We start from the raw sequence: 21,819 nt of genomic DNA, 5'->3' as shown, positions 1-21,819 counted from the left end.
TAGCCCATAAATGCAGTGCCACTTTTTCCCTGGAATGTTATTTGTGGTTCCAGAATACAATGGGCCTTTTACACACTACAGTGAAACAGAAGCTTTGCTGCCCTGCTCCCGCTATTGCCTTAAAATGTTAGTGTGAGGCTAAGGTAGTTTAAAATGGAGACACAATGTAGTAATTGATATAATATATTCAGATTTACGATATATTAATTCTCAGGGAAGTGTTCTGCTGCTGCACTAGATGTCCTTGCCAATGTATTTCGTGATGAACTTCTGCCACACATTTTGCCCCTTTTGAAAGAACTGCTGTTTCATCCAGAATGGGTGGTCAAAGAATCAGGTATCTTGGTTCTAGGAGCAATTGCTGAAGGTAAGAAAAATTTGCACTCATGCTCTAGCAAAACTTGAGTATAACTAATCCAGTGGCCTACAACCTTTTTACTCACAAGATCACTTTTTTTAACGTAAGTGCAACCCAGGATCTAACCCGCCCAATTCACTCCATCACTCCCTTCTGTTGCTTGCTCTCCCCCACCCTCACTCACTTTCACTGGGCTGAAGCAGGTGGTTGGGGTTCAGGAGCGGGTAGGGACTCTGGGCTGGGGCAGAGGGGTTTGGAGTGTGGGAGGGGGTTCCAGGCTGAACCTGGGGTAGGGAGGTGGTTTGTGGGAGGGTATGAGAAGTGCAAGCTCTGGAAGGGAGTTTGGGTACAGGAGGGGGCTGGGGCAAGTGTTGGGGTGCATGAAGGGGTTCGGGGTGTTGGTTCCAGGAAGGGGGTGAGGGCTAGGGATTGGGGTGTGGGCTTCCACCAGGTGGTACTTGTTTCAGGTGGTGGTACAGTGGGGTAAGACACGTACCCTCCCTCCCTGCCTGTCCGTCCATCCATGTTGTTTCCTCCCTTCTCCTCCCCCCCCCCCCCCCCGGCGTGGAAGGTGCCAATGATATCCTGTGGCACCTGGTGAGGGGAAACTTGGCTCTGTGTGCTGCCCCTCTGCAGGCACTGCCTCTGCAACTCCCACTGACTGCAGTTCCCCATTCCCAGCTATTGGGAGCTGAGTGGATGGAGCTTGCAGGCAGGAGGAGCATGTATTGACAATCTCCCCTCTCACTGGGGCATGCTAGCTGCTTCTGGGAGTGTCATGGGGCTGAGGCAGGCAAGGAGCCTGCCTTAGTGGGTCACTCATTTTTTTGGCCTGTTCTGTTCATTTCTTCTGAAGCACCTGGCATTGGTCACTGTTGGAAGACAGAATACTGGGCTAGATGGACCATTGGTCTGACAAAGTATAACCATTTTTTATGTTCTTAATTTTGGTTTTGAAAACAATTAAAAAAATGTCCTGTTTTGAATAATAGGACTAAAAACAGTTAAGAAAACTTATTAGTACAAAGAGTATTTTAAAAATTCTAAACTTAATTTTGTAGGACGTTCTGTAGAACTGTAGGACAATCATAAAAGCATGTTTTGTCCTAATATCGGAGGGTGAAACTATTTTTTAAAAAAGTTTAATTATCTAAATTGTTAAACCAAATAAGCTACTATGTGAGACTCAGATTCTCATTGTCCGAAAAATTTGGGTTGGCTATGCCTTCAGGTTTAAAGAACATTTGTAATATGCTTGGTATATTTTAGTCCTTACTTAACATTTCTGTTTGGCTAGCTGTTTGCAAGGAATGGAATCTTTTTCTCTCTGATTTGATTACTGGTTGAGGGCTAGTGCTTGGGAAAGCTTATTAATATGCCTGAGTGTTTATAGCCCAAAGAATACTGCACTTCTAAAGTACTAGTATATCTGTGTTGGTAAAATAAAAATTTCTAGCTGTTTCCAGCCTCCTCTCATCATCATCTTCTCTCAAATGTGTCTGCCTTCTTCCACATAGCTTGTTAGGCTTGTTATGCCCTTCTAAAAGCTGTTTACCATCTGTACCTTACTCATATTCTCATATTCTCAGTTCCTCCTTACCGCCCGTGACGGTTGGTCGGAGTGCCTTGTCTTGCTTGGCAAAAGCGTTTGAATTCTTACAGTCCATTGTTCTGTCTCCTTTGTTGTTAGTTGATAGGTACTTAGTTAGACCTTTTAAGTTAAATGTTAGAGTAGTTGTTTAGGAGTTCCCCTCAGAGCAAGGCATGCCCTGTTCCCCTGGCTTTGAGCCATGTTCATTGTGCAGCTGGCTGATCCCCAAACACTTTAAACAGCTCTTGTGGAGGTCACTAAATGAGTAAGTCCCACAAAAAGGACAAGTGCAGGATCTGCCAAAGCTTTCACCCTCGAACTCGGAAAGGAAAGAGATCCGCTTGAGGTCCCTCCTCATGGAGGCTGCACTTCGTCCTACCTCAAAGTACTTTTGTTCAGATTTCATGCCCAGCACCTCGGCGTCAGCACGTTGTGCACCACTGGCACTGGTACCCTCCGAGCACCATTCCCCTTCCCGGCGCCTAAGAAGCGGTTGAAGTCAATTGGCCCACCAGCATCGTAGAAAAAAGGGGCTTTAGGCAAAGGACCTGTGTCTGGTCGTGTGCCTGACCCAGAGCTGCTTGGGGGTACCACTGAGGTCAGACCTCCTAGTCCAGCCAGGATCCTGCCTCTTGACTCCTGGCAGCAGCAGGAGGTCCCAGCCCCTAGTTGGGTCATCTGTGCCTAAAGTGGGCCTGACGGCCAAAGAGCAAGCAGGCCAAATGGCACCACAGACGCCAAGCCATGCGACTGACCAGGCCAAGGCCTTGGCATCTACGGGCAAGCTGGGTATGGGACCGCCCCCTAAAGCAGCTGAGCGTCCCTGATCCCTGGACTGCAGGCCTTGGATCCTGGCACCGGAGCCTCTATCCTGATTAGAAGACACAGGTTCCTAATGCCAAGGTTTCCGCCTGAGAGGCAGAGGACACCTGAGTCGCGACACTGATCTACATACCCATGGTACTGGGTCTCCTGCCAGAGTTTGCCGCACGCAGATCACCATTGCCTAGGCAGTCTCCCAGATGTCCATTACCCCCGGTGCAGGATTGTTCCAGGTTGTGGCACTGTCTCCAGCTCCCCGGTACTGCTCTTTTGGCGGGCACCAGTCTTTGCCCTCTCCTTACCAGTTGCTCATGAGGGTCAGTTGGCAGATTCAGGCATCTATAGCTCTGACCTTGTCACCGGAAGGGCAGTGGTCTAAGCCTGAAAGGGAGTTGAGCCCCTTGCCTATAAAAGGTGAATCGCCACCAGTCCAGGAGACTGGTGCAGCTCCTGCAGCAACAGGGTGGAGGCAGGGGCAATAGCCTGTTCAGTGGCAGTACCGGAACCCATGGAGTGTACCTGTTATGCTGGTCCCGTAGTCTCACCATTCCTCCCAGGCTGCATCAGACAAGCTGCCCCCAGCATATCCAGCACCCGAGTCGCAACACAGTGCCGAATCCGACGCGGGGGCAACACAGCGTGCCCCAACTCCCAAGGAGCCATCCACGGACGAGCAAGGGGAAGCAGACCCTCCCCCTACTGTGCAGTCATCTTTGTCTCTGGACCAAGCGGTGGTGGGCCCCTTGCAAAGGCAAAAGGGGGCCTCAGACCCCTTCTGGACCTGCGCCGCCTCAACAAGTCTCTCAAGATGTTAGTTTCACATGGTCTCTCAGGTGCAGCGGCATCCTGATCTGGTTTGCTCCAACTGTCGTGAGCTGAGGCTGTTGATAAATGAGAAGACATCAGTCTGAATGCCTGTACAATGCTGAGTTCATTGGAGTGGTCCTCGCCTCTACTCAGACCAGAGCCTTCCTCCCTGAAGCTCTGTTCCAAGACATGGCAGACCTGATCTCATGCATGCAAGCCCATCCTCTTACCACTGCGCTCACTGCCTATGATTGTTGGGCCACATGGTGGCCTGCATTTACATAGTGAGGCATGTGTGGCCCTGCCTCAGGCCCCCTACAGGCTTGGCTAGTGTTGGTCTATGTCCCCAACAGACAGAGCATGGACTGTGTGATCAAGATCCTGGCTCATGTACTGTCGTTACTCACATGGTGGCGGAATCCTGCATCGGTGTTGGAGGGGGTTCCCTTCATGGCTCCATCCCTGCCAGTGACCCTCTGATGCCTAGGACCTTGGGTGGGGAGCCCACCTGGGCGAGCTCAGCACGCAAGGTCATTGGTCCAGTCATGATTGCTCCCTGCACATCAACGTAAGGGAGCTCTGAGCAGTTTGCCTGGCCTGCGAAGCTTTCCTATCTCACGTAAAAAGCAGGGTGGTCCAGGTCCTGACCGACAATGCACTGGCTATGTTGTATAGCAACAAGCAAGGTGGGGCCAGGTTGTCTGCCCCTTATCAGGAAGCCCTCAGGCTCTGGAACTCCCGTATACAACACAGCATCCACCTTGTAGCCACACCTCCCCGGGGCCAGGAATGCTTTGACAGATCACCTCATCAGGACCTTCTTGTCTTGCCACAAATGGTCCCTCCATCTGGAAGTGGCTAGCTTCGTCTTCCAGAGGTGGGGAACTCCTCAGGTGGACCTTTTCGCATCCAGTACATATTCTGCTTGTTCTGGGGGATCGACAGAGACTCCCTGTCAGACGCTTTCCTGCTCCTGTGGTTAGGGGTTATGTTGTATGCCTTCCCTTCTGTGCCACTGATTCACAAAGTCCTCATGAAAATCAAGCAGGACAGGGCGAAGGTGATCCTCAGCACCAGCTTGGCTGCACCAGTGCTGGTTTGGCACTCTGCTGGACCACTCAGTGGCTGCTCTGTTATGGCTGCCACTCAGGCCGGACTTGCTGTCCCAAACTACGGCAGTCTTTTGCATTTGAACCTGGAGATGCTGCACTTGACGGCTTGGCTGATGCATGGTTAAATGCGGAGGAGCAGAAGTGCTCGGCTGCTGTCCAGCAGGTCCTGTTGGGCAGCAGAAAACTCTTCACCAGAATGACCTCCTTGGCCCAATGGAAGTAGTTTGCTTATTGGACATCGAATAAAGGTATTCAGCCCAAGCAAGTCTTGTTGCAGTTGATTCTGGATTACCTTCTGGACTGCAAGCTCGAAGGCCTGTCCCTTTTGTTTATCAGGGTCCACTTGGTGGTTGTTTTGGTCTTCTGTCTGCTGCTTGAGGGTAAGTCGGTTTATGCCCAGGACATGACTGTTAGGTTCCTCGAGGGCCTCGAGCGCCTTTATCCACACATTGGAGATCTTTCAGCCATGGCATCTGAATCTTGTGTTGTCATGGCTTATTGGACCCCACTTCGAGCCTCCGGCTTTCTGCTCTCTCCTTCTCTGGTCCTGGAAGGTCATGTTACTCGTTGCGATAACATCTGCCCACCAGGTGTCTGAGATTAGAGTGCTTACCTTGGAGCCATCCCATACAGTCTTCTGCCGGGACGAGGTCCAGCTGAGGCCATACCCAGCTTTCCTGCCCAAAGTGGTCTCCGTTTCCTATGGGCCAGGACATTTACTTACCTGTCTTTTTTTTTCTAAAGCTACATAAGTTGGAGGAGGAGCATAGATTGCACTCCCTAGACTTCAGGAGGGCACTAGCCTTCTGCATTGAAAGGACTAAACCATTCTGCACGTTGACACAATTATTTGTCGTAGTGGCCAACAGGATGAAAAGTTGTCCAGTGTTCATTCCAGGAATTTCTTCTTGGATCACTACCTGCATTCACTGCTGTTACGATCAAGTCACGATTCCACCTCCGGTGATTATAACTGCTCATTCAACCAGGGTGCAAGCCTTTTCGGCAGTTTTCCTAGCCCAAGTGCCTATCCAGAGCATCTGTAGGGGGACACCTGGTCATCCGTCAACATGTTCACATCCCATTGTGCACTTACTCAGCAGCCCTGGGATGATGCTGGCTTCGGTAGAGTAGTACTGCAAGCTGCTAGACTGAACTCTGAGCCCACCTCCGAAGATACTGCTTTTGAATCACTTAGAATGGAATCAACATGAGCAAGCACTCAAAGAAAAAATGATTACCTACCTTTTTGTAACTGTTTCTCAGTGTTGCTCATGTCCATTCCATTACTCACCCTCCTATCCCTCTGTTGGAGGAGTCAGCAAGAAGGAACTGAGAGGGTGTAGGGAGTGGGCAGTTCCTAATATACCCAACACATGAGTGTGGCACTCAAGAGGGCACTACAGCCAACCCTGGATACTGCTAAGGCAAAAAATCTGATGGTCGTGCACATTAGCGCACGCACACCTAGAATAAAATGGACATGAGCAATACCTCTCGAAGAACAAAAGTTACAAAAGGTAGGCAACTGTTTTTTTTGAATCACATTAAATATTTAGCTTGGCCTGAAATTAATAGCTTGTTTGGTTTTTGGACAGTTAACCACTCTTTTTTTAATTAAACTCAAGGAAAATTTGAAAACTCTATCTCTTCCAGTGGTTTTATAAGTACTGGTGCCCTAATATCTTATAGTGCTGTAGTTAGAGGTTTTGCCTGGGATGTAGGAGTTCCAGATTCAGGTCCCTATTCTGCCTGATTTGGAGCAGGGATTTGAACTTTGTAGATGAGTGATCCTAACTACTGGGATTACAGGGTGATTGTGGGGTGGGGGTCTCTTTCTCCTGTTGAAGCTGTTCTATTTTGTTTAAATACTTAAACATTAATTGGCCTAGAGGGAGTGAGAGTTACTCTGTTGTCCAGTGGTTAGAGGACTCCTTCTCCCCCTTTTTTTTTATTCTAGATGAAACTATTAGAGGAATTCATGTTGAATTCACAAATAGGTTTTGGTCAACTCTGAACTACAGTTTTGGTAAATATTTGTCCAAATATTTTCACCTAGCTCTATTTAGTTGTATTGCTTAACAGCAACATTCTTTAATGGATGTGTCTTGTTTTGTCAAGAGTCTCTTGCATGAATGCCTACTCCTGCTCATTCATCATCATTCCTGTCTTCTCCAACATGTGGCACTGATCTTGTCTGTCTCTTCCTACTTCTGTTCACCCACTCTTTGTCCCACCTTTTCCCCAGAGCTCCCAAGAGAGGAAAAGAAGGCCCTAACTATGTAGTGCACCTGTGGACTAAGAAATACGGTACTAGTTGCTTGGGCTGAAAGCAGTTAGGCAGCTCTGCTCCCTGCTGCTGCTCCTTGGAAATTGAAAGGGTAGGAACATTGCTAGGAACAGTCTGGATCTCTGTGTTTGGATACTTCCAATGGAGAGCAGTGAAGGAATAGGACAGCCTAATTCTCCTTAACACAGGAAACTGGCAGTATTAATCAACCATTAAGGGGCAGACCCTTAGGGAACTGTAGCCCATATTCTTATAACTGAGGCTCTAACCTTCTGTGTCTTACCAAACAAAGTAAATTAACGCGAACTTGCAAACTAATTTTATTAAGCAGATGTGCTTGTTAAACTACCATTAGCACACCAAGGCTTTTGAGTATCATGGGAGCAGTGGAAGATATTGATGATTTTGGATGAAAATGTATTGACAAGTTACAAAAAGTAATTAGTTGTTGAACAGATAGTAAGGCCTTCCAGGCCTGATTGCCTATTGGTAAGATTTAATCTCTTTTTTGGCACCTTTCAGATTGTCTCGATAAAGAGAGAAATAGTAAGACAGTTGTTGTTTTAAGCCTTTCTAACAGCAGTATTTTACATTACATATTTTTCTGTTTGTAGGTTGCATGCAGGGTATGATTCCATATCTTCCTGAACTAATCCCTCACCTTATTCAGTGCCTCTCTGATAAAAAGGCTCTTGTGCGCTCCATTACATGCTGGACTCTTAGCCGCTATGCACACTGGGTAGTTAGTCAACCCCCAGACACGTACTTGAAGCCATTAATGACAGAGTTGCTAAAACGTATCCTTGATAGCAACAAGAGAGTACAAGAAGCTGCCTGCAGGTAAGTCAAAGTTATTGTACTTGGTATGCGTAAAATAAGTACTTTAGTAACTTATTTAAAAAATAAATAAATAGGCATAAATTCTTTTTAAATTTTTTTTCTGTGTAGTGAACTTTACTCCAAATGTGGTAGGGTTCATAAGTCCCTCTTGATGATTTTAGTTCATTTTGAGGTGTCCAGTTTGATCTCTAAATGTGCTGATTACTGCACTAAAGAGCTTTAGTACAATAAGAGACATTTTGTCTGTATGCAGTACTTGATTTTCATTAAGTGGTAATTTTAATGTTGCCTTAAAAGGAAAAGCTAACTTTGTTACTGATTTGCATTCTTGTATGTGCAAGATCAGTGGCAATGAAAATGGAAGACAACTATTGCTGTAATAGAATTATGTAAATCAATTAGGTCTAATGCAGGATTTCTGAAATTGTGGGTCACAGCTCTTGCAGGCGTCATGAAAGGAGGTCTTGAGAGGCTGTGCAATAATATAACTTTATTTTTAAAAACTCAGCAAACTTAAAATTGCTCCTTAAAGTGGACAACTTCATGTAAGCTTTTGTACCCAGGAACACTACTGTTTCAGTGTAGGCTATTGCTGGATATGTTTGTGTGCAGCAGGCTGTGAGAGCCTCTGTTACTAAAACAGTATTAAACCTATAACCTTCCTGTGCTTGGATTTACTATTTTAATTGTATTTGTATTCCTCTGATACCTAAACACCATAGCCAGGATCCAGAGCCCCATTGTTCTAGGTTTTCTACAAAATTGAATAAGACACATCCTTGTGAAAAAAGGGCTTACTCTTACAAAATAGAGAGAAGTGAACAGACACAAGATACTACAGCAAAATATTTACAAGTACAAAACTTGTTAAAATATTTTTCCTTTTTATTTCCTGAAACCTATCCACCTTTTCAACCTATCTGATCTGCTGCTTACGTAAAATCCTTTCTCCCTGCCCTCTTACAGAATGAGCTTTATAGAATGAGCCGGAACCTGCTGACATCAGAATGTCTACTTCACAAGTTTTTAACCCACAAACACAGTGCAAGTAATCCAAACTGGCAATGGCAAAATGTACAGTTAGAGGTCCAGTGACTGTAATCACTGAGGACCATGGGCAGTGATAAAGGGGTAATTGGGAAGGTTGGATTATTTCATGAAATGGACAGTGACAAGCTGTCATAGTGATGGCTTGCAAGAAAAAATGTAAAGCAGCATGGTTTTACATAGATTGAGCCAACACCGTGGGTTGTAGTATATTTTGAAGTGATGGCCGCTAAAAGTATGAGCCTTTCAGAGTTGCTGCAGCATTTAGAAATCAAACGTCCTTTGAAAAATAATCCTGAGAGTGAGTTTGTGAAAAATTTGAAGTCTTGGGAAATCAACAAGGCTTGGTTATTCAAATTGATAGAGTCAACAGGAATGTCTTTCAGGCATCTTATTTGCTATCTTTACAAATAGCACAAAAGTATAGGATGCAGCATTGCAGAAAAATGTTATTCCTTGTGCAGCAGACAGTATTTCAAGGCCTGAAGCAGCTACCATACTGAAAAGTTCCATTGTTATATAATACTGTCTATTTTCCAATCTGTGTAATTTCTACATAACCCCAAACATAAAACTTGTCCCTTTGCCAGTAAGAAATTTCTTGGGTATTCCCAGCCCCAGGGAGAGTTGTACCTATACAGTTCTAACCTGCTTGCTTTTTAATGCCTCTTAGGAGGAATACCTGTGGGTACCAAATGACATAACCACTGCCCACCTACAGTGTGCTATGGTTCCATTGTGATGCAGGAAAATTGCCATTCTATAACTGAGTACTAGTAGTAGAGGGGCATGATCACTTTTTATAAAGGGAGTAACTTTTTAGCATCCAGGACAGACTGTAGCATATTAATCTGTACTTTTTTTTACCCAATCCAGGCCAATTAAATTTTTGTGTTATCCAATCATGTGTTCTTTCTGCCATAAATGTGCCTGTGGAATGGCATGTTCCATCTCTAGGACCATTTCCCTACATGTTTAGGGATTTACTGATTCCTTTGGGGCCTAATTGCATATAGTGTGTGTCTATGTAAAACTGCTCTATTTTTCCCAAAACTGGAAAAAAAAATCTGTTCCCTCTACTGGCTCATCATTTGACTTTTGCCACTTCTGCTCTCCACATCTGTGTTTTATATCCATTTTGTCTTAGATTGTGTGCTTTTAAGAGCAGGAACTGCCTCCTCATTAGGTTTAGACATTGTCAGGCACAGTGGAGTTGGGGCCTCTAGGTGTTGCTATAGTACAAATAAATACCCTATTATATATCTGAACTGATGAACAGCTATTGTTAGAGTTCCTGCTGCTTCAGTTAACTCACTGCAGCTATATTTATAATAGTACCTCTGGTTTTCCCCATTTGCGTGAAAGGCTTTAAGAGAATGTGTTTGAATTTTATGTTCACCAGAAATGTTAAAATTGTGCCCCTTTACACTTTTAATTGAAAAGTTTGGTTGCCTGGATTTCAGTGCCATTGTAGAAACACATTTCAGATTAATTTTAAAGGGGCAAACTGCTTAAGGATATGTCTTCACTTTGAGTGGGGGTAGCTCAAGGAGACCTATTCAGTCTATTTTTAGCACATTAGCTCAATGATAGCTAAAGTGTAGCAGGGCAGGGGCTAGTTGCACCAAGTGTGCGCTCATCACAGATGCTAGGTATGTGGGTTGTTTAGCCCTTCCAGATGCTTTCACTGCTGTGGCTACATTCTGTTTTTTGCACACTAGTCCTCATTGAGCTTGCGGGAGTATATCTTGAGCTGGAAATCACATCCAAACCCTAAATGGAAATGTCACCTTCTTAATTATATTGATTTTAACAATCTGACTTCTTGTTTTGCTCCTTAGTGCCTTTGCTACTCTAGAAGAGGAGGCTTGTACAGAGCTTGTTCCTTACCTTGCATATATACTTGACACTCTGGTCTTCGCATTTAGTAAATACCAGCATAAGAATCTTCTCATCCTTTATGATGCCATAGGAACTTTAGCAGACTCTGTAGGACATCATCTAAACAAACCAGTAAGTATTATTTATATTCTGTATAAACCACTGTCATAGTGAAACAGTAACATCATGACTATCCTACTGCAGTACAGTGTGTAGGATTTTAAATGAAATCTTTATTAAAATCTATATAATACAAAAAACCCTGACTTTTCTTTTATACTACCGCAAGGATGCACTTGGATTACTGAGTATACTAATATTTTCTGTTTTAAATATAGGGAGTCATATCTATAGAATCTTTCAAAAAAGAACACATTTAATTGCAGTCAGTGTATAGTGTTAGTGAAATGTTAAGTTTGTGATACTGAATTTCTTTAAATCTAACTCCCATTGTACTACTTTTGACTAGGTGGGGACCTTAATGAGAACCTTAAAATATTAAACCACACTCAGCTTTGTGCCTAGTCTGCATTTTTTTTAAAATGTCACTTAATACCATACTGAAACCTAAGGCTGCTTGACCTACAGATGCTCATGTACTAAGGCTGTAGAATATTTTTCCTAAGCAATATTTTTTTTAAAAATGAGTGCTTAAGACAAGTCTCTCTGTCTCTCTCAACTCCTTTCAAAAATTATTAGTTATGTACAGGTTTTGAATGTAAATGCTTCAAAATGCAGGAGATTCTTAAACTTTCCATCACCAGCCAATTATCTGTTTAGTCATATTTTCTCTGGGGAAGGACTGGACCACTGAACATGGGGCTTTCTCGTTTTGTTTCCCTGTCACCCCCTTCAAGGTTTGTAGTGTTTTCCTCCTTTCTTCAGTGTCAAGGGTGCATAGACTCTTGCCCTACTGTGCACGTCAGTTCATGGAATAGTGTTGAAATATTCTCTCATTCCTTTTGGAGGGCCATTGCAGCAGAATGTAGTAAGATGAGGCCCTGAAACATTGCACTGCTAAGCAAAAGCTGGGCTGTGAGCCAGAGGCAGGGCTCACTCACAGAAGTTGGCAAGAAGAGGGTTGTTAGAGGCTGGTGCATCCACAGAAAAGTGCTAATAAGAGGAACTTGTGGCAAGATGACATCAGGACGCTCCACAGACGACATAAGGAACAGGCGGGTGCATCTTAGACAGGGTCAAAAGGACAGCATGATGGGTAGATCTGTCTGATTGAAACAACATGAGCAAAGGAGGAGACAGCACCTTAATGAGCCAAGGGGCTGTACGTCAGTAGGGATGAGTAATCTGTCCTGTAACTGTATAAAAGTAGGTCCTGGAGTCCGCATCTTTATCCAGTCTAGGGGGCAGTGGAGTGTCCCGCCACTGATTGAGCTGCGTTCATTGCCAGAGGGCACATTTTCGTAGTATATACTGTAGAGTCTGTAGGAAACTATTACTGTGCTTCATTTGACAATAAACCTGGCTCGGGTTCCTTCATGCCTTACTAGAGTCTGTGGTCTTTGGGGTTCTCTCGGGGTTTTACTGTGTCAGCTATCTGCGCAGGGCCAGGGCAGCACACAAAGGGAACACGCGCGCAGCCGACTGTTATCATCGAACAAGAGCAGAGTCCCACACCGGTAGCTACTGACAACACGGAATATTGCTGCAAATGTAAATGACATTTACACTGTGTCCTGGAGGACCTTACTTGGATTCCCAGTTACAGTAATTTCACCCCTTTGATAGACATTAGGTGGTTGAGATGGTTGCATTTTGGGAATCTGAAGGAATGGAGGAGGGATAGCTCAGTGGCGTGAGCATTGGCCTGCTAAACCCAGGGTTGTGAGTTCAATCCTTGAGGTGGCCATTTAGGGACAAAAATCTGTCTGGGGATAGGTCCTGCTTTGAGCAGGAGGTTGGACTAGATGACCTCCTGAGGTCCCTTCCAACCCTGATGATGTATGACTCTGTGACTAAGGGATTGGGTGTTTTGATCCCGTATTGATAGGCATAATGATTGTTGGCAGTAACATCACATTCCAGACATTAAGTATCTTGTGTTTTAGTGGTCTCATTTGGGGGTCTTGTTTTAGGAATGTAAAGCATCAGTAGACAGCAATTGTTCTTGTTGCTTCATGTTGTTTGCTATATAATTGGTGTTCAGTAAGATAATTTCCATCCGTAACATTGGGACTAGAGGAAGACTATCATTGTAGTTAATACACTGGACTGTGACTGAGACTTTGGGCAAGCCACTTCACTTCTAGATGCCTTGGTTTTGCCAGTAAAATGAAATTACCTTTTCTCCAGACGGGCACTTGGTTCAACACAAGACAAAAGGTAATTGAGGGATAGTAATGTGTTCACTTTCAGATGTAGGAGGTACACCGCTTGAAAACTGGATTTGTGTGTACTTTCCTTGATTTTTCTTTTTTTCTTTTTCTTTTTTCTTTTGGGATGGGTTCGAAGAGTTGCACTATATGGGTAATGGGATGAGATTTAGGTGTGCCATATTGGAGGCCTGAGTTCTGTTCCAAGTTCTGCCAGACATGATGCTCATGCAACATCTGTCTACCTATAAATCAGGGAATGAAACTTCCCTGTCTTAATAATCAAAGTCCCATGCCCTTGCCTTGTAAAGATTTTTGAAGTGCACAGCATTAACATCAGTCAGTGGGTAAGGTGAGACTGCAGCTTGTGGTCTGCTGGCTCCAAACCCATGCATCTTACTCTACATCTAACGGAGTCGTGGTGTTCAGGAGCAGTGCAGCAGGAGAAAAAGAAGAATCTGTTTTGCCTATGTTCTCTCTGAACCTCTAGTTCTGTGTGCATTGAATGGATGCACTGCAGGAGAGTGAGCAGGGCCTGGAAGTATGCATGTGTTTGGAATTTTCTTAAAATTCAGTTACAAGTAATCCATGTGTGCAAATGGAATTTTTTGTTTCCCCCATGGCTCATCATGAAACCTATGCAATGTGGTTGAATTAAGAAAACAATGCACCTTTTTGACCCAAGGAATATCCTGAAAGCCGATGGTTATAATGGAAAGTGTTAAAGGTTGCTGCTTCTGTTCCTGTAGCTGTAGTATAGAGAAGATTAGGTGCTTCTGTTTACACTTTCTCACATAACATGGATGTTCACTTGTCTTTGTATCTGATTAACCCTCATCAGAATAATGGTAAACTTGTGCACTGAACAGTAAGGGTTTATAGAAATGTCTGTTTAGTCCTGTTTTTGAATTCTGCTATGGAACTTAATATTTTTGTGGCAATATGTTCCACAGGTGATTTTGTGCATTTTGTGTGTGTGTGTGTGTCAGAGAGAGAGAGAGAACGAGAGTAAAAATATTTATACTACCTTTTCAGTTTCCTTGCCGTTATGGGGATCTACACCTTCTTTTAAGTCGTCCGATACTGGTTACTGTTAGCAACAGCATACTGGAGTGGATGGAACCCTTAGAGGCTTCAGCTCATGATGAACACTGCCCACGCTGCTCCCCTTGCTATGTTGTAGACCGTGTCTAGTTCTCTTTCCCCTTGATCCCATCACTTGTTTGTCCCATTTTGTAGGACAAGACTGTTCTAATCCCAGTACACTCTGGATATCGGTACAGCTAATCTTGTAGCTCCCCATTCTTTAAGCAACTATGAGCACTTCAAAATATTCAGTCTCTCAGTATTCCAGTTGAGACTTCTTTGCCTCTCAGTCTTACAACAGATATAGTCACATGTCCATCTCAAAGATTCCTGCAGCTTGCCGTTGGTCCGCAGTATGCTGTGGCCCTTTAGTGTAGTGCCAGCCCTGAAAGTTTCTGTCTGGCTCCAGAAACTTAATTCTTTCTTACAGTATCTTCTTCGACTGAGCTGTATTATCAATCTTGAAAAGCATATTCATTCCAACTCAGTAAATGATTTATCTGGGAGACTGCCTTGATGGTAGTCTCCCATTTTCTGAGAGAGCGCGTGCCATTAATCTAGCAAGGTATCAGAGCGGATCCCATGAGCCAGATGTCTCCAGCTTCTTCATCTTCATCTTGTTAGAATACTTAAGTTAGGACCTGTGGGATGACTGAAAATGGAGGGGAAAGCAAAGACAAATGAAGGAATGCTGATGCTACTTAGTAACTCCCAACTGGCTTCAGATATTGTAGAAATGCTAATTCAGAGTGCCATCAACCAGGCTCTTCATTCCTCTGCTTCACTTTCCAGACCTGTTATCTCAGGTGGAAGTAGTCATACTGTTCCAGATGCTCTATCTTATATTTTGATCTGTGAGAAGTGGCTCTTGAAACAGCTGGGCTGACTTTCACGGTGATGGACGCTGGTGAGGTAAAGAGAGCTGTTTGCCATCTGGGTGGTTTACTTCATCTTTGATCACTGTTTGGGCTGGTGGTTGGCCAATGTATGCTTTTTCTCAGATCTTCGATTTTCTTAAACCAGTGTTAGGTAAGGATGTCTCAACCTGCTGAGAAGATAAGTTTCAGCAGTAGGAGCTATTAGGATAAGAGTAGTAAATAGGCAGACTGTGGGCTAAATCTGGACTGTCAGGTGCTTTTGAATGGATCCTGACATCTTTGTATCACTGTTATTGTTTTGTTGTTTTCTTTGGAGTCTAGACCTTAACCAAGAAATTTGGACCTAGACAAAAATAATTGACTGCACCTGTATTAAGAAATACCCCTTGCCTCTTAGTGTCCAAACTTTCAGGGCAGTAGAACAGAATTCAATTAAACTTAAATATGCTGTCCGTGGAAACTAAATGCAAAGCTTCCCCCCTCAAGTCCCTAGTATCTGCATCTTTATGACTGGCAATAAAATAGTCCTTTCTGTTGACCGTTACCTCTCTGCTGAGCATGGTTGAGCCAATGGCCGTCTCTTGTTGCTTTCCCTTCTTGTCTTTCTCCATGTTGTCTTCTGGTTCCCAGCATTGTCCCCAAATAAGTGTCCTGATTTCCTGTGGAGCTAAAGATTAATTTTCCTTCCTATTGTCCTCTGCCAGCCTTATTTAAGGGATATAGCTTGGCATTCCTTAGATGAAGTCCTGAACTTTTACTTATGTAGTAGAGTGTAGGATCTGACACTGTATTTGTCCTATAATATGGGCCCAAGAAAGAATGGAAAACTGACAGCTGTATCATTAATAGGAGAATTCAGAGAGAATATGCCTCAGAAGAACTGTTAAGCAGCCTCTTGGTCTATCTTGGCACAGCTGAGCTTCCCTCAGGGCACCTTTTAGGCATAGGTTCCTGAGTGTTATAGTCCAAGGATACTCCACTAGTTACCATGACATCATTGATTGATACTGTTATTGCTGGGCAATGCATTTTTAGAGTATATGAGTGAAATTCTGGCCACACTGAAGTCCATGGTAAAACTCTGATTTCAGTAGGGTCAGGATTTCACTCTATATTTTTTCAAGTCCAGAAAGTCAGATTAAGTAAAACCTTTTTATACTGGGTGCATTGTAACTTTACAACAGAAAAATATTTCCTGTATGTAAAGAGGGCATTTTTAATTATGATCACTTAGCTAGTTTTGGTCACACACATAGTGGTGTGTGTATGTGGTGTGGAAATAACCTTTGTGGAAATCTCCATATGGATTAAACTATAACATGGGGAAACTGAATCTCAAGGAATAAATGCAAAAAACGAGGAGTACTTGTGGCACCTTGGAGATTAACAAATGTATTTGAGCATAAGCTTTTGTGAGCTAAAACCCACTTTATCGGATGCATGCAGTGAAAAATACAGTAGGAAAATATATATACACAACATGAAAAAATAGGTGTTGCCATACCAGCTGTAATGAGGGTAATTAATTAAGGTGAGCTATTAGCAGCAGAAGAGAAAATTTTGTAGTGATAATCAGGATCCTGCAAAATTATCATACTTATTGATTATCACTACAAAAGTTTTTTTTCTTATGCTGATAATAGCTCACCTTAATTAATTAGCCTCGTTATGATTGGTATGGCAACACACATTTTTTCATGTTCTGTGTATATATATTTTCCTACTGTATTTTCCACTGCATGCATCTGATGAAGTGCGTTTTAGCCCACGAAAGCTTATGCTCAAATCAATTTGTTAATCTCTAAGGTGCCACAAGTACTCCTCGTTCTTTTTGCTGATACAAACTAACACGGCTACCACTCTGAAATGGAATGAATGGATGTTACTGAAACTGCCTCTTTTGAGCAAAGTTGTCAGTGATAGTGTATCTATTGGCACCTAATATATAGCGGTAAAAAGGTAAGCTTTGTTAATACATTGATGTTTCCTAAAATCTAATCTGAGAAATATCAAACTGTGAACTCATTATGAAACTTCATAAATAGTTGTGCAGGAGAGACAGTTGTTTACAATTATCACAGTTGAAACAATTGTAGTAATTTCACCATTGATATGTCATAAGGACCTTTTTTGTAAAAGAGAAAATGTGAGGTTAGATGAGAAGAAATCATGTGTTCCAAACTTCTGAGGTAGACAACTTGGGTATTTTGGAATTCAGTATTCCATCAGTTAATCAACAATGTTTTTCCTCACTACAAATAGGAATATATTCAGATGCTAATGCCTCCACTAATCCAGAAATGGAACATGTTGAAGGATGAGGATAAAGACCTCTTCCCTTTGTTAGAGGTAAATGTTATGAAGTATTTTGGTGTGAAATTGTATAGGTTATCCAGTCTCTCTTCTAAGTTGATTTTGTGTTATAAATGTTTAATATAAAGCAGTCTGGATTTTGTTGTGGAGAATCTTTTAATGATCTGAATTATAATTGTGCATAAATTAGTGTAGCTCTTACAAGAATTATCCTTTCTTCTGAAAAGACTTCAGGTTGGGAGTGTAACTGTAGAGATTAGGCATAGTGGTAAAAATGTTAATTATGGAAAAGCCAGTTCTGCATAACTCATTCATTTTGATTGGGAAGAGAAACTTGCCTTTTCTGTGATTTAAAGATATAACCATTTGGGGAATATCTCCTCCCAGAGCAAAGATTTTAGGTTAGTTTCACTGGAGTCCTTGTGTTCTTCTTCTACAGCATTTTTTACTGCCCATCTTTTATTCCCACAACTTTGCTTCCATAGAACGACTGGGAGGCGCTCCCAGTTGGACACTGTCAGCCATCACCTGGAAACTGAACATTCCCCTTCAAAATCTGTGTCATGAAAATTATTAGCCCAGTCCTAAACCAGGTTTTCCATAACGGTAGCATATTATACTATTGTCTGAAATAGTGGCTGCCCAAAATGGTTAAGTTTTTCTCTTCTCTATTTAAGTAGGGCCTAGTGAAATAAAAGATATGCATTTTCATTATCATGTGTACATTGCTTTTGTATTCCAGTGCCTGTCTTCGGTTGCCACTGCCTTGCAATCTGGCTTCCTTCCATACTGTGAACCCGTGTATCAGCGTTGCGTAAACCTGGTACAGAAGACTCTTGCACAGGCCATGGTATTTTTCTATTATTTCCAGGATTTGTAGATGCATTGGGTATGCAACTGCTTGTGTATTACACTGGGATTTATAACATATCCATCAAACAACATCTGACTGAAGTTATAAAACATAAACTAATTCCTGATTTGCATGCATAGCATAGAGAGAACTCAATCTGTTTATATTGAAGGTGTGTGTTTTTAACCAGTGTTTTTTTACAGTTGCACAATGCTCAGCCAGACCAATACGAAGCACCAGATAAAGACTTCATGATTGTGGCTCTTGATTTACTTAGTGGCTTAGCTGAAGGACTTGGAGGCAACATTGAACAGCTAGTGGCCCGCAGTAATATCTTGACACTAATGTACCAATGCATGCAGGTGAGAAGAAATTTTTTTGTAAATCCTGGGATTTTATTTTTTTAAATAAGCCTAGTTCTAATCAACTTCTTTCTTCTCCCTTTGTGGGATTTTTTTGATTTGTAGGATAAAATGCCTGAGGTACGACAGAGTTCTTTTGCCTTGTTAGGTGACCTGACAAAGGCATGCTTTCAGCATGTTAAGCCTTGCATAGGTATGTTTCTTTTTTAAATATATGTGTATATATATAATATGTATATATGGATTATGTTGTTAGCTTATTTCTAGGGCTGTCAAGCTATTAAACAACAAATACCATTTATTTAAATATTTTTGGGTGTCTTCTACATTTTCAGATATATTGATTTCAGTTGCAACTTCGGATACAAAGTGTACAGTGCTCACTTTATATTGATTACAAATAATTGCACTGTAAAAAACAAATAGTATTTTTTTCAGTTCACCTAATGCAAATACTGTCATGCAGTCTCATTATCATGAAAGTTGAACTTACAAGTGTAGAATTATGTACCTAAAAAGCATTTTAAAAAAAAATGTATAACTTTAGAGCCTACAAGTCCACTCAGTCATACTTCAGACAATTACTTCAACAAAAAAGTTTTACCTTTGCAGGTGATAATGCTGGCCGCTTCTCGTTTACAGTGTCACCTGAAAGTGAGAACAGGTGTTCTCATGGCACTGTTGTAGCTGGTGTTGCACGATTTTTACATGGCAGATGCGCTAAAGATTCATATGTTCCTTCATGCGTCAACCCCCATTGCAGAGGACATCTGTCCATGCTTATGACGGGTTCTGCTCAATAACAATCCAAAGCAGAGTGGACCGATGCATGTTCATTTTCATCATCTGAGTCAGATGCCACCAGCAGAAGGTTGATTTTCTTTTTTGATGGTTTGAGTTCTGTAGTTTCTGCACTGGAGTGTTGCTCTTCTAAGACTTATGAAATAATGCTCCCTTCCTCGTCCCCCTCGGATTTTGGAAGGCACTTCAGAGTCTTAAACCTTGGGTCAAGTGCTGTAGCTATTTTTAGAAATCTCACATTGGTACCTTCTTTGTGTTTTGTCAGATCTGCAATAAGTGTTCTTAAAACGAACATGTGCTGGGTCATCATCCGACACTGCTATAACATGAAATATATGGCAGAATATGGGTAAAACAGAATGGGAGACATACAAGTCTCCCCCCCCCCCCCAAGGAATTCAGTTACAAATTTAATTAATGCATTATTTTTTTTAACAAGCATCAGCATGGAAGCTCATCCTCTGGAATGGTGGTCGAAGCATGAAGCGGCATGTGAATGTTTAACATATTTGGCACGTAAATACCTTGCAACGCCAGCTACAAAAGTGCCGTGCAAATGCCTGTTCTCACTTTCAGGTGACATTGTAAATAAGAAGCAGGCAATGTAAATGTAAACAAACTTGTTTGTCATAGCGATTGGCTGAACAAGAAGTAGGACTGAGTGGACTTGTAGGCTCTCAAGTTTTACATTACAAGTTACGTTTATAAATTGAAAAATACTATTTATCATTTTTACAGTGTAAGTATTTGTAATAAATATAAAGTGAGCACTGCACACTTTGTATTTTGTTGTAATATAAATCAAAATTTGAAAATGTAGAAAAATATCGAAAAAATTGATAAATTTAAATTGGCATTCTACCGTTTAAAGAGCGATTAATCGACAGCCCTACTTATTTCACATGTTGATAGCTGAAGAAAAAGATGGTGGTATCTTCACCATGGACCGGATTGGTTCTTTTGCTGGTGGAAAGTCTGCCTGTTCTGCGGAAATGGGCAGTATCAGTTACCAGACAGCTAACTCATTAGTCAGTTCCTCTCACTAGGGAGTGGGTGCTGTTAAGGGTAGGAGTAGATATCCTAGTTCAGAGTATCACATAGGACCGGTAGTAGTCGCTTCCAAGGCTCCAATGGAGGCCTGATAGCAGACTTGAAAGCTGCCATCCCACAGCAGAAACCTTGATGGGGAAGAGAGATGGCAGTACCAACCATCCTCTGAGTCAGGGGTAGTCAGTAGGCAGACCGCCAGACACTTTTGAACATACCCTAAAATCTTAAATGTATATATAAATAAAAATAATTTATTTATCATTTTTTATTTTCTTCTTCTCTGGAGTCTGGACTTTGACTATACTTTGACCAAGAAATTTGGACCTTGACAAAAAATAGACTATCCCTGCTTCTGAGTGAATTAAGCACACTGGGCCAGGCTGGTGCAAAGTTCAGTTTTCACCACCCTGAACCAGCAACAATGTGTGGACATACATCTATTTAGATCACACTTTATAAAGGCACATTGCATTTTGCTTTTTTCTTAAATTAAATTTAAACTGTTCAAGAGTGTTTTTCTCCAGACTGATTTTATACCATGGTCAGCTTTGATCTGGCATATTCAAACTGCTTTGCAACTAATGTAGCTACTTTCTGTTGAAAATGGAAAAGCTGATAAAATGTTATCCCTGATTTACAAGCTATACTGCTTGTTTTAGGAGTGTATTGTTTCTTTTGCAAACATCTGCATATAATAATTGAAAATGTGAAAAGCTTATCCAAGAGCTTATTTTCTTTATTTCAGCAGAAGGGTTATAGTGTCCATTGTAGGTTTTTATAGACTTGCTGATCCCTTTGGCAGAGATATATGCCAGAGAGGCCTGTAACTTTCCTCCAAACAGTTACTGGACAGACTTGGAGATTCTAAAATTTGAATTAATTCTTGTCAGATGTTTTTATCAGTTCAGTGACGTGTGCCTTCATGACACACTTATTTGAGGAATTAGTTGCAAAATTGTTGCTCCTAGCTCTTGTCTGTTTTACATGAGACATTCCATGTATTTACATATTTTTAGGTTATGAAAAATTATTTACCGAGAACTTCTAGTAGTGGAAAAAAACTACTTTACTGCACAGAGTCAGTTTAAAAATATTGTTCTTTCTAGCTGATTTCATGCCGATTTTGGGAACCAACCTAAATCCTGAGTTCATTTCTGTGTGCAACAATGCTACATGGGCAATTGGCGAAATCTCCATTCAAATGGGTAAGAATTAATTTTTTTGCATTTTTTTTTTGAGAATGCATTTTTACAATATAAAATATTTAAAGGTTTCTTTTTTGTTCAGTTAAGTGGCAAATAAAAATTGTTTGAGTGTTGTTCTAAAATATATACACACGGATCTATTTTGATTGATTATTTAAATAGTCATTTTCTTTTGAATTTTTGTTTTTGGCTA

General features: G+C 42.0%; 1 protein-coding gene across 1 annotated transcript in view; it reads left to right on the top strand.

Annotated features, from left to right (window-relative positions):
- Positions 1-21,819, top strand: part of TNPO1 (transportin 1) — a 158,285-nt gene that overhangs the window by 89,316 nt on the left and 47,150 nt on the right. Inside the window, exons 11-18 of the mRNA XM_050943752.1 lie at positions 215-367; positions 7,595-7,820; positions 10,709-10,880; positions 17,305-17,391; positions 18,098-18,205; positions 18,412-18,570; positions 18,676-18,763; positions 21,528-21,626. Coding sequence (XP_050799709.1) covers positions 215-367; positions 7,595-7,820; positions 10,709-10,880; positions 17,305-17,391; positions 18,098-18,205; positions 18,412-18,570; positions 18,676-18,763; positions 21,528-21,626 — 1,092 coding nt within the window. The remainder of the gene's footprint in view (positions 1-214; positions 368-7,594; positions 7,821-10,708; positions 10,881-17,304; positions 17,392-18,097; positions 18,206-18,411; positions 18,571-18,675; positions 18,764-21,527; positions 21,627-21,819) is intronic.

Source organism: Gopherus flavomarginatus, chromosome 3 (assembly GCF_025201925.1).
Source record: "Gopherus flavomarginatus isolate rGopFla2 chromosome 3, rGopFla2.mat.asm, whole genome shotgun sequence".
Classification (NCBI taxonomy): Eukaryota; Metazoa; Chordata; order Testudines; family Testudinidae; genus Gopherus; species Gopherus flavomarginatus.
Note: the sequence above shows the minus strand (reverse complement) of the source record. Positions and strands in the feature narration are given on the sequence as shown.